This window comes from Limanda limanda, chromosome 14, assembly GCF_963576545.1.
Source record: "Limanda limanda chromosome 14, fLimLim1.1, whole genome shotgun sequence".
Classification (NCBI taxonomy): domain Eukaryota; kingdom Metazoa; phylum Chordata; class Actinopteri; order Pleuronectiformes; family Pleuronectidae; genus Limanda; species Limanda limanda.
The window spans coordinates 13,476,973-13,490,517 of record NC_083649.1 but is presented as its reverse complement, the minus strand read 5'-3'; the positions used below and the strand labels follow the sequence as shown (position 1 = coordinate 13,490,517).

At 42.3% G+C, this 13,545-nt stretch overlaps 1 protein-coding gene across 1 annotated transcript in view; it reads right to left on the bottom strand.

Annotated features, from left to right (window-relative positions):
- Positions 1-2,322: 2,322 nt before the first annotated feature.
- Positions 2,323-13,545, bottom strand: part of ppm1e (protein phosphatase, Mg2+/Mn2+ dependent, 1E) — a 31,819-nt gene continuing 20,596 nt past the window's right edge. Inside the window, exons 2-7 of the mRNA XM_061085301.1 lie at positions 8,859-8,995; positions 6,091-6,290; positions 5,691-5,879; positions 4,009-4,152; positions 3,534-3,627; positions 2,323-3,239 (exon numbers count right to left, since the gene is read on the bottom strand). Of these exons, the coding sequence (XP_060941284.1) occupies positions 2,323-3,239; positions 3,534-3,627; positions 4,009-4,152; positions 5,691-5,879; positions 6,091-6,290; positions 8,859-8,995 (1,681 nt within the window). The remainder of the gene's footprint in view (positions 3,240-3,533; positions 3,628-4,008; positions 4,153-5,690; positions 5,880-6,090; positions 6,291-8,858; positions 8,996-13,545) is intronic.

The following is a 13,545-nucleotide window of genomic DNA, read 5'->3' as shown; positions in this document are numbered from 1 at the left end:
AGAGGAGGGTTATTATTTGATGATTAGATACTCGTTTGTTAATTATGTTTGGATGGACTACCTACCATATCCGGTGTTAGATATATCAAAACCAATGAAATCAGCAGAGACCAGGTTTCTATGCCTCAGTCAGGCCTCAATTATAGAGACACTGTGGGGTCATGGGAGCCGGCCTCAGTAGACTACTCTGACAGAGGGAACTATCTTGGAGTTTGTGATGACTGGGATGTTTGCTGCGTAACTGTAAAGCTGTTAACACCACAACTATATTTACAGATAGAAAACTCTTGTTCTCTTGTCTCAGGCTACTAAGGCCTCCGGAAATGGGCAGATTCTCTTCATGTTATGCAGAGGACTATAGCGCTACTAAATATAATAATCAACATTTTGGCAAATTCACTTGCTTGATGAGGGGATAAATACCGCTCTCGTGTCTGTACGCTTAATAAGAAGCTTCAGTCGGTTTATGATTAGTTTCGCTTGGCATTAATCTTCAATAAAGTGATTAAGCATGTTTTCCACAATGTCAAACAATAATTTTGAATGCAAAAGCCAGACTTGTCTTCATGGTGATATTAATATAAATTCCAATTGAATTATTGAATAGGCTTTAGTAACACACATGGAAGGCACGTGTTCTGCAGCTATCCCAGTCCAACGTTAAACAGTCCATCAAGCCTGCTGGAAAACACTTCTATTCAGTGGGTTTTGTGTGAAGGTCAATTCACTTGAAATACTTGCAATAACTATGTAGCCCAACAGCAAATATATAACAAAAATATATTCTTTCATACTCCCTTCACTCCCCGTAAAACCCATTAACCCAGGGTTATATCCCCATCTGGAATAGTGGACTACATTAAGCCTTTATTCAGGTAAGTGACTGGTAATCTTTTATAATCAGGTGTTAAGTGCTTTTATCTGTAGACGAAATGTGGCTGGATAATGGCTGGGTCAGTGACTTCATGAGAGGGTGCAGAACAGCATGTGCCTCCAGTCTCAGAAACCAGGAGCAGCAGTTGTTCTGTCCTCCTCCATGAACTTTAGTTAACTGTGAGGGAAGAATAGCGGAGAGGACAAAGAGGGAAGCTGTGCAATTTTACCCTAATATAATGCTAGGTCGCTGACATTCTTGACTGCTGTCTTAAGACAAAAGATGAAAAGATGATGTGTTGCCTCAACCTACACGGGTAACAGAAAATAAAAGTCAAGAAAAATAATACAGCTGAGTGATCATACAATCAACCCATAATACAAATTTGTGTGAAAGGGTCAATTAAGTAATGATACACAAACGTTAGCACTTTTGGTTTCAAAGTGTTTTTCAAGGTTTAGTCTAGGCCCTTTGGCTCCACTGAAGGGAAAACTCACTTCTACTGTTCTAATTTTAGGCCAGGTCTTTTCAACTAAATGGGAACAGTTTAGTGAAGGATCATAACTTTTAAACTAGATCTGAACTAGAAAGATTCATCTGCATAGCCAATATTATTTTTGGCTCATATTAGCTTAGCAAATATAGCAGGGGAGACTTGTGTAGTTGAGACAAGTTTTTCGATGAAAATTCTGTCATTCAGTAAATATATTCCATGCGATTCTTTAATAACCAAATTCAAAGGCTTACTTAAAAAAAATTACATATCATTGCTGTTGAATGGTAGGAATATTAATATCAGTGCTACCTTCAAAACTGCAGTATCGGCTAGCACCACTTTTACCTGACATCACTAAAAATGGCTCAATGATCTTGGCTCCAAAACTCGGAAGAAACCCTTTAAAGAAGAGTGGAGGGTCCTATAACACAACAATGATCATGCAGTGACATATTCAGCAAAGTTCAAGTGTTCACATAGTGTTGGCCATGTGGGGTATACTCTTCTTCTGTAAGCTAAGTGGTGAGATAATTATCTTTTCTTTCTCTGTATACTTGCTTTAAACATACATAATTTCTGTCTTAACACTGTCAAGAGAGGAGCGACCAAGCATTAAACTTGAACTAGTGTTCAGACAGCATTTCCAGCTCAGGCTTAATTTTGACTGATCAATGGTCACAATGGAGTGGATCTAGCTTTGCACTTTACCGCCAGCATTGAGGAGCAGGTCCTGTGCTCAGTGGGCCAGCTCACATTTGGTAACATTTTGGCTGAGGACAGTGAGCACCACTCTTCTGACAGAGAATCAATAATCACATGACAACTGCAGGAGCCACAACTAACTGCTATCAAAAGAAAGACCTGTTGTTGAAGGCAGTGGTGGGTGGGTGGGCTGAGGGGCATGGAGCGGGACCGAATAAATTAAGGAGATGGTTTGGTTTGGAGCACCTCTTTAGATGGTGGCATCATTGGGCAGGTGAGGCACTGCCACTCCAGGCCTACAGTTGGAGTAGCGCTGCATGTGGGGCGGCAGGCGACCAGATGGTAATAGGCCTAGCTTCTCCCTAAATCTGACTGGCCACCTCCGGCCCAATTGGCGTCTATCAGAACCAAGCCTGCGGATTTTCCTCACTGCCTGGCCTAAAAGCATGGCTGTCTGGGGCCAGAGTGGGTCCGTACAGCTAGAGATGCTAGACCCCTGCAAAGGAATACAGGACCCGCGCCTCACTGGGCGTTCTTCTCTGTAGATGTTGGAGGCTGTAAAGAGGTCTGAACTAAAGTCGGAGCAGGGCTGTCGTGAGCCCCCTGTCAAGGAGATGTGGCCCTCAAGTGATGGCCCAATTAGGCTGAGGCTGGTTCTGTCCGTCAACGAGTCCGTTCGGTCTTCATAGCCGAGGTCAGCAGGGGCCGAGCACTGCTGCTGGGGCCATCCCCCACGATTCTTCCCCCCATTGTTCGCAGTGCTCCCTGCTTCACCACCACTGCGCTCTAACCTGGCTGTCTCATCTTCCTCCTCGTCTTCCCGTTCTCCCTCCGCTATTTCCTCTTCCTCTACCCCCCTCTTTACAACACCCTCCTCCTTGGTGCCGGTGGGTGGTAGGGAGCGAGGGTCCCGCAAAAAGACCACTATGACTGTGATATTATCACTTGAGCCCGCATCACGAGCAGAGGCCACTAGCTTGTGGGCTACCATGGTAGTGTCTCCAGAGTTCTCCTCGAGATGGTCGCTGACCACCTTCACTGCCTCATCTGAATTTACTGTGTCCCAGAATCCATCACAGGCCAGAATCAGGTAGTCTTCGGAACCGTCCATTGGGAAGATATCATGGTCTGCATCACCACAGATGTAGGGTTTGTGCTCTTTGTCCCCTGTCAACATAGGCAACAGGTGAGGTCCTTCTTATACCAGCATTTATGACAATAAAAGTTTAAAATTTTCATTGTCATTCAGAAAGACATCTTAATTTTATAAGTGAACATACATTTTCAAAGCGACTACCTTCATATGATGAATATTTATAATTATTTCTGATTCAACTTCTGAAATATTTCAATGAAACATTTTGGAGCAAACATGTGAGGCATTAAAAAATAAAATATCACATCCTAGTGGACTAATATACTACATGTGGTACAGAGTATCTGACTGTAGTAATCCTTTACCTATTGCTCTGGATACAGATAGACTGCCATTAACCCTCCATGTGCCAAACCAGATCACACAGCCTCCTAGAGCCTCGATCCTCAGCTTCTCATCCTGCAGAGAGAGAAACACAAAGCACAACTGGCTTTAGTGGTCATATTGGTGATGACGGTCACATGGTATATCCTGCTATTTCCTGGAGCAAATGACTCAGAATGGTGCTTTACCTCTCCCTGTTGTGTCTAATAGTCTACCCAATCACACAAAAATAAACTACCACATATGGCGTTGTACAATGAACAAATATTCGAAAAGGCAGGAAACATCCCAGAACAAAACGTTGAATGATGTTCCCGGATTGCATTAGGAAAACATACTGTTTTATTGTGTACTGAATATTTCTTGATTCAAGATTCACCACTATGTGCTCTGGTTCTTCATCTCGATCAAGTGGAAATTATAGATTTGTGAAGATATGTGTGTATGTGTGAATACCTCTCTGTCTGGTTTATGTGGTTTCATCAGCTCCACGGCCTGTCCTTTCCTGACCAGCATGACCTGGGAGTCTCCCAGCCAGGCCACATACAACGTCTGGCCCCGCAGGAACGTCACCACGCCTGTCGTGCCACAGCGCAAGTGCTGCCAAACACAAGACATGGTTCTTACAGAGTTCGAGTCACAAGCTGTATATTTGCGAAATTGCTGGATGATGGAAAAAACAAAGACTGGGGTGATGATTGGGAGGAGTGGCCTGTCCAATTTGAACCTGTGTGGTGCTTTGTTGTTGGACTACTGCACAAGTACTTGATTGGCCACAACATAAACCATGTTTGGGCAGATGTGGTCAGAAGTTTGTAGGTGCCTCTCGTGCAGCAACCAGAGAGCCTTTTAAAGCCGAGAAAAGTATTTTGGGCCTGTTTGGTGCAAGGGTCTTCTGAAACAGGAGATCACTACCAGCAGGCCAGTGGGATAATGGAGGTGGTGGTAGCAGATGCCGAAAATCATGAGCAGGACTTTCAGTTGGCCTCAAGGAAATTCTGGCGAACCATCAAATGACTCATGAAGGGAAAGCAGGATTTAGCCCTGGCTATGAATAGCAGAGGAGGTGAACTGCTAACTCTGATTGGGATTAGGGGTTTATTGACTTTGCAAACTTTAAGGGACTTTTAAATCTGAAAAACGAAGACGAGGCTAGGTTTGGAGAAAACCTTATTTATATTTCTAGTGGTCAAGAAGCACATCAGTGGCAAGGCATTAGGTGTGGATGAGAATCTCTATGAGATGCTTGAGTGTAGGGCTAACATGTCTTTCAATGTCACATGAAGGTCAGGGACAGACTGGGGTGGTAGTTTCCAAAATTAAAACGTGTGGCTGGAAAGTGTGCCCTAATTATCGGGGTATCACACTGCTAAGCCTCCCTGGGAAAGCGTTTGCCAAAGGGCTGGAAATGAGGCTGTGAACGATTTTCAAACTTCAGATCCAGAAGGAGAAATGCAGATTTAGACCTGTTGATGGAAAAATTGAACAACTCTTTATCCTTGCTGTGGTGTAAAGAATTGCAGTTGGTTACTGTAGGGGTTGTTGGAGTTTACACATTGAGTCTGCATTTGGACCAAGTCCCTCAGGGGGTCTTGTAGAGGCTACTATGGGGGTATGCCCCAAGATAAGGAGTTTTTAGGTATCAAAATGTTTTGTTCATGTTTGAGGGAAAAGTGGAGAGTGGGATTGACAATTGAATTGATGCAGCATTAGCATTAATGCAGACGTGTACCAGACCATTACGAGGGAGCTGAACTGAACTAGAAGGCAAAGCTTTCAATTTATCAATCAAACCCTGACCTGTGGTCATTGGCGGCTCAGAGATAGGATAAGGAGCTCAGACAGGGACATCCAACTGGCAGGAGACTTGCTTGGAAAAAGGGATGTCTGCTGTTAATTACCTTGCGTAACCTCCTGCCATCAAGACCCAATCCAAATAAGTGGCAAAACATGGATGGATGAATGTAGTACAGAATAGCATTACTAGAAGGAGCAGCGGAAGAAGTTTCAGTAAGGGTATCAGTAGAAGAGATAGCAGAAGCAGCAGTAGTGGGAGTACTAGTAGTAGTTTACTGCTTTTGATGATCAACAGGTTTACACTGGTTACTACTCTGTTGTTTAAAAAAGGTTTTGATTACCTCTCTTGATGCCTTTTTCATGAAGTGTTCGTCAGTGACTTTGAAGGCTTTGCAGAGCGCCTCGATGGGGTCCTGGTTGAAGGATTCCTGATGAACTAAGTTGACGTGGAGGTGATTGGCAGCATAAATGGCAGCATCCACACCACCATGGCCGTCAAACACAGCAAAGTAAGCTTGTTCTTCCTGATCCTGAGAGACAGTACATGACAGTCAGTGGGAGCATGTGCTGTAAAAATAACCAGAGATCCTTGTTGAATGTAAACATTTTTTAAATAATCTACATCTTGAAAAACTGTAAAATTGGCTTATATTTGTTAAGAGATTAATACTATAAAGTTGAATCAATGGCTTTAGAGTAGTGTGGTAAATGTTCAGAGGATCGTAGTAAATTTGTTTCTACCTGAATGTTGAAGAGTGTGTTGAAGTCAGGGATGATGACATGCTTATCCTCCATCTTGCGCCTCATGTTCTTGATGGCGTGGATGGAAGTTTCGTAGTATGGCTGTGGACGGCGGCGGAAGGGCAGCTCCTTCAGCCAGAGGCAGCACACCTCAAACAGTGTATTAAACACCAGCCGGGCCAGCGTCACAGCATCCATCTCTGACACACACACACACACACACAAACACACACACACAAACACACACAATCAGTTGGTCTACATGCATCTTATTTGTATATATGTAAACTAAGTTATTTCCGTAGGGTGTGAGGTTTCCTGTGTGGGACCTGTGTGTGACTGACCAATAGAGGGCACATGCTCTTTCTACAAGGAAACTACAAGGTACAATCATAAAACCAGAACATTTTCAAAAACAAATTCCATGCTTGTCCTTTCTTATTTAAGTAGAACACAGGCACATTGATTAACAGGCAAGATATATGTATGTGTATGTGTAGCGATCCAAAACATGCAATAATTTCACTTGGAATTTGAGAGCAATGTAAGAATTTTAAGGAAACTCAGACGAGTATGCCAGAGAAGAGAAAAATCCCCTTTCCCAGTGGAAATTGTGCGTTTATGGAGGCAAAAAGCTCAAAGGATGTTCAACTTTTTCAGAAAGGCAGATGAAAGGAAACCATCATTGAGATACAGCACAGAGTTATACAGTCGTGAGTGGAACAGATATGAGCCCAAAGCTTCTTCAGAAATAACCAAGACACAGACGGAGAGCACACGGGCTTGACCTACTAATGCTAGCTGCAGGTATAATAGTCTACTCTCCCTGTCCTGTTGTCTGCTATCACATATTTGGTTTAAGTGAGACAGAGGGTAAGAAATACAGAGAGATAAAGTGTCTAGCTTTTCCCTCAGCACTGCACCTTCTAAAAGTACATATACTTAAAACACATCCCAATTCCTGAACTTCACTTTGTTCTGCTTCTCCCCGATCACTGCATCTGAAATCAAGGACTATCCATAACACCTTGCAAAGAGTCGAAGAAAAGACACAACAACAATCACACAGTAGAGTTGGATCAGGCAACATCAAACAGGATGTGATTGGCCGTTACGCAACACAGAGAGGGAGAGAGGTGTGGAACGGTTGGAGCTGTGAGTTTGAGTCCATCAAAATTCAAGCCTGCCACACAATGAAAGTCTTGATAAGATGGTGAATAAAACACAGTGTACTGGCAAAGACATAAGAGATAATATCATCCAAGAGTTGAGGGTTTTAATTTTGATATGACGGGAGAAAAGCAGCAAAAATGGCTCCTCAAGTATTCAGACTTTTAACTTAGAACTTAGTTGAAGCACGTTTGGTAGCGATTACAGACTCGAGTCCTCTTGTGTATGATTTGACGAGAATGTCGTCTTGTTTTACCACATAGGGGCTCAGCAGCTTATTATAACCCATAATTATGTAAGGAAGCCTCTAGCAGCCATGATAATTATGACAGGAGGAAATAAGGAGGAGGTTAGGAGGAGGGTTATGGATGACTTGGGGGTGAATTTGTACACCTGGTTTGGGGGATTATCTAACATTCAGATCTTAGCAGGCTCTGTCAGATAGGATAGGGACCATCACCGGAGAGATATTTAAAGCTTTTTCTAGAGTGGTTCAATTCAACAGAGTTGTCTCTATGTCCTGTGTTGTCTTGGCTGTGTGGTTTGGGTCGATGTCATGTTGGACCTTCAGCCCAGACTGAGGTCCTGAGCGTTCTGGATGAGGTTTTCATCAAGCATATCTCTGTGCCTAGCATCCTTCTGTTTTCCCTCAACCCTGACTCGTCTCCCTGCCACTGAAAAACACCCCCACAGCATGAAGCTGCCATCACCATCCTTCACAGTTGAGATGGTATTTGGCAGGTGATGAGCGGAGCCTTGTTTTCCTCCAGACATGACGCATAGAACTGAGGCCAAACTTTGAGGAGAAGCTTCTGTCTAGTCGCTCAGCCTTAAAGCCCACATCTGTGAAGTTCTATATGGATGGTTGTCTTCATGGGGGTTGCTCTGTCTCGCCAAGTTGTTCAGTTTGGTTGGGTGACCAGCTCTAGGAGGTCTGTTTGATTGTGGCCACTGTGCTCTTAATAACCTTCAATGCAGCAGAACTCTTTTTTGTAGTCTTCCCCAGATCTGTACCTCGACACATTCCTGTCTCTGAGCTCTACACACAGTTCCTTCACCCTCATTACATGTTTTTTCCCTCTAATATCTGACCTAAATAGCAAATTTCATTGCGAAATAGCTATACAAATTAGCAATTCAATTAGCATTAACATAGAAATTCTAATTCTGCTTGGTCATTATGGATTACTGATGAAGACGCATGGTGGATGTAGTATATCCGACCTATAGCTGTGACTATACAGTACTTTGGAGTTGATTCCATGCCCTCTAGTGGTCAAATACCACTTGATGCAGTTCTGCTGGGGAGAAGTGGGACAAAGCCCTGGAGGTTACATGACTGTGTATGTGTACAGGATGACGTGAGAGAGGCAGACCTAATTTGTCTGTACCTCTCTGTCTGTGTGTGTGTGTGTGTGTGTGTGTGTGTGTGTGTGTGTGTGTGTGTGTGTGTGTGTGTGTGTGTGTGTGTGTGTGTGTGTGTGTGTGTGTGTGTGTGTGTGTGTGTGTGTGTGTGTGTGTGTGTGTGTGTGTGTGTGTGTGTGTGTGTGTGTGTGTGTGTGTGTGTGTGTGTGGTCAGAACCCCCCCAAGGACTCACGTGGTGGTGGGTCAATTGGTGGTGGGTCAGACCCATCTTCAACAGTCTTAGTGAGGTAGTGGATGGAGAGGTCAGTCTGCAGGAGGCTGTCTGCTGTGGCTCTGGCTAGGGCTGCCGCCAGGGAACATGGACAGTTACTGTGGAGAGGAGAGATGACACAGTTATAAATGGGGCCAGACTTATCCGATGTGGAGCGCGACAGTGTCTTCTTATGTGTGACCAGTTGAATCATAGCATAAAGAAAACGCCAAAACAAGAATATCATCAAATATATTATCAGTTGTTTAAGAAGATGTATTTTTCTCGGAACATGTTAAATGTTACAACAGTTCTATTGAGTGCAGCGCTCGATCAACACATCTGGCAGGAGCTGTGTGTTCATCTGTGTCAGAGGAGGTATGTCTCCTCTAAAGGTTAAGGTGCGTCAGGGAGGAGGAAGAGGAAGTAGCGAAGGAGGCGGAGGATGAGGAAGAGGGGGTCGTTTGAAAGACTGAACGCCTGTTATACGTGAGTCACTAAGACAACTAGGTCACCTTCAGATGCAGGTAACCATGGTAACCAAGCTTCTGGATGCTTTTAAATTAAAGAAAACACCTGAACTAATACAGTTTAATGGCGTTTTTATTTAGGAGTGAGGGCCAAAGTTTACTTTAAAGCAGTGGGAAATATGAATATAATGAAGTATAATCAAATTGTCCTGGACAAACCTGCAGGTTAATTGGAAGCTAAGCTCTTGATACATGTTTAGTGCTACAAAATGTGTCCATTAAACCCAATACGATGTTTTTTGGAATTTGTTTGATTTGCTCAAGCTGACGTAGCATAATGTGGCTCATATTAATTCGAATATATCCGTGTGCCAGATGAATCCTCACAGATATACTCAGAGCAACAGTACCATGCTAGATAATATCCTGAACACAATAAACAGTCATTACACTGTTTAATTTACCCAAATTAATGATCTGAAGTACAACACAGGGAAATGTTCTACAATTAAATAGTGTGGAAGCACCGCTGTGGGTCCTTAGTTCAATTACAAGGGTTTAATCAATGAGCAGTAAAGCGGATTTGAATGTATGACCCAAAGGCTGGTTCATTTTTAAAAGGAAAATTACAAACCTGGATCTAAGTGGTCTATGTCGTTGAGCAATATGTTATATAACTGACAAGAGCAGGTGAGGTCTTGTGAAACATTCACAGAACCTTAGCAGAATACATTCTATCTGTTTTGCCAGAGCACAATCCAGATCATAAAAGGACGTAACACAAACATAATTCATAGAAAAAAATAATCACTTCAATGATTTAAAAACACTGAACATCAATGTTTTTTAAAAAAGCACAGAAAATCATACACTGAAATGTATTTACTATCCTCACAATATTGGCAACAGTTATAGTATAATATAATAAAAAAAAAATAAAGTATGGTTATCATTTAAGACAACATGCACACAACACAGTCTAAAAACATTATTTTACCACACGCACATAATCTTTTGTGTTTGCTTAATGTATATTCCTTTCCCTAGTAGGTGCCAGGTAAGCTTACATACTTCTAATGGTCTTGCCCTTTGAATTGTTTTGTCAACATCAGACAACTGTAAACTGTAGTTCCCCTTTCTATAGGAAGATATAATTTCCCTCTGATTTGTTTTCTCTGCTGGCTATGTTGTAGTGTTGTAAAGTTAAAACACAACAGGAAGTATTGCCCTCTCCATGGCAACCAAAGTAACTAGAAATAACTTCAGTGACGATGGTTTGAAAGAAATAGTTCAATAAATAACTCATTTCCATCCTGACATGACAGAACATTAACAGACACACCGACACAGCAGCAGAGCTCCTCTCTGTACCTTACAAGAAAAAACAGTCGCTCAGTGATGCAAAGTAAAACCTAATTTACTGGTATTAATATGCAGTCTAGTTAATGACATGAGGTCGCAGGCTTTTGAGTTTACAACTGATATGAAAAAGTGTTCTTGTTATGCTTAATCGGCCTCTATTGCCTGTGCCCGTGTTAATTACTTGACATAAGAAATCAGCTTAAAGTTGTCTATAATTGTGCTTTATACATAAATATGCATACTAATGAAACAATAAGATAAAAGAGTACGATTTTGCCAAATTATAATAAATCGTTTATACCTAAATTGTTTTGTATTTGAGCCAGAAGAAAACAATGGACCATGCAGCTGCACTAATGTCAACAGATCGACACAGTCTTGGTGGGTTGCACTGGCCTGCTGGTTTGATTAATTAATTATTCACTGGCTTCCTGTCACTTCCCCAGCGTTTGAGTCCATATGTTTAATCAGGAGGATAAATAAGCTTCTACAGCCAATTAGAGTCAAACTGTAAAACTGTGCCGATCTGTTATTTCCTATTGTCTCCAGGAAGACGAGTGACATAGACCCATTGTAGTCCAATTGCTCTAAAAAAAATGGTTGAGAAGCTTGACAATTGTCCTTTTCCATTGACAAATTTTAAACATTGTTTCAATTTGTTCTATGAGATATTTTCTTTTGGGGTACATTTTGACGTTTCACAGATCAAACACTGAACATGCAGTCCTGTAGAGTATTTAAATAATCTGCATCTTATACAGGGAAATTGCCCTTTTCTCTTCTCTGACTCATTTGTGCACTTTGTCGTGTGATGAAGTTGAAGTTATCTGGTCCAGCAATATGTGTATCCAATGTTGTAATCCCTCTCGTCTCCTCTAGAGCTACTTTCTCATCAGGTCCTTGATATTATTCTCAAACTGGGTCAAGGGCTAGAAGCATCAGGAACGGAGTCGTTAAAGCATGGCCCCATATAGCAGTAACCATAGCAACCTTCTGGGTAATTCCTCCTTGAAAACATCGAAGCTCTGATAGTCAAATATCTTGTTCTACTTCTTGAGGGGCTGAAGACAAATTATGTAACAAATCTAATTGTGAAGTCATTGCATGAATTTAATCAGCACATTGCAGAACAGCCCTGTGACCCCCTCTGTGCCCTCTGTGTGGACGGAGTGGGTGTTTCTTTTTTTCAGACAGAGTTAATATCCGTTTGGAGGAAGATAAATCCTCATATTATTTTCAGTTGACTTTAGTTTTTTGCTTTCCCACAGATTTAGGACTAATGGATTTTGTGCCCCCTCTAATATACTGGAATTGAAATTTGCAATTTGAACTGACAAACTATGTCAAAGCACATTCACTGTGGCTATGTTGATTTAACCTTTTAAATCTAAATACATCTCTGACATGCTGCTCAACAGTCAAAAGCTCTCAGATTGTCTTCTGCAGTAAATCCAAGAAATCTGCCTGTAATTAAAGATGGGCAACATGTTTTCACTTCCTCCCTGTGCAAAAGTGAAGCCAACATTTCCTGGATATGAGTGACTGCATCTAGCACTGGTGATGTCATTGGGAGCCAGAGTCTGTGCTGTAGTGATCGTGCAGTGGAACCACGGTATCAAGGTCCTGCTGATATCTGTATTGGAGCAGGTAAAAGTCAGTCTGAGCTGTAAGTAAGTAATTCAACCCAAACTTACATGAAAAATTAACACTTGAACAAACATGGTGTGATACCTTAAATTACAGAAAACATCCTCCGGTAAAATTAATTCAAGGTGTATTTAGACTTTTTTAGTTTGGCCTTCGTCCAATATCCTAACATGGAGGAGGCAGGTTTGGTGACCTATGACCTATGCTGCAGCCAGCCACCAGGGGACAATTAGGATGATTTGACTTCACTTAGGGAGCTTTCATTTCATCCATCTCTCTATGATTTAAATCAGGACTACACGGCATAAATGTAAGCATGTTTATTCATATCTAGTGCTGCATTTTCTGCAGCTGTTAACTACATTATAAAACATGCTAAAAACCTGTCAAACTACTGTATATGGAGCAACTGAGAGTGCACGACAGATAGAGAAGAAATGACGACAGAATGAGGAGATGAGATGTGGGCAGGATCTGTATGTCAGTGTTTGATCATCAGCAGTGTCCCTCTCCTCCATGTTTCCATTCATAGAAATTCCCTACACTCCCCCCCCCCCCCCCCTCTCACTGTCTCTCCTCTCCTCACTCGTTCCACCACTGGCAGCCCGATGGGGGTGGATGCTGAGCTGCAGGGCTCTGATTGGCTGCAGGTATCGCAGGAGAACGCGCGGCACACCAATGGCAGCTCCCGGTGGCTTGTGCATCACAGTGAGGTCATGTGAAGCGGAGGAGGATTAAAGGAAAGCTTAATCTCGGTTCACACCATCACACTGCAACAACACGACTCACTAGATAAATGACCAGCTCCGGTTTAACTGGTTGGACTGGACGTCAGAGTCACTGATTCATGATGAAGAGAGTCTTGCCTTGTCTTTCAACAGCATTCAGTCTATATGTACATGCATTGCTCTTATTTCTCTGGCTTTTCTTCCTGTCAACCTCCTAATCTTGATGAAATCCATGTTTCAATGGGAACATTCGAAAACAGCATATATGGTGCTCACTCACATATAGCCCAGTTAATCTGAAGGGCGTAAACTCTTCTCTGGTAGTGTCAATAACCACTTTCTTATTTAACTTAAGGCCTCTCCTTTGGATTTGGATATTTACCCTTTCCTTGGTGTTTTGAGTCTGTGAGGTCCTACATTCTGGTTTGGTTTCATTGTTGTTGTTTTGTGAGAATCCAAGGA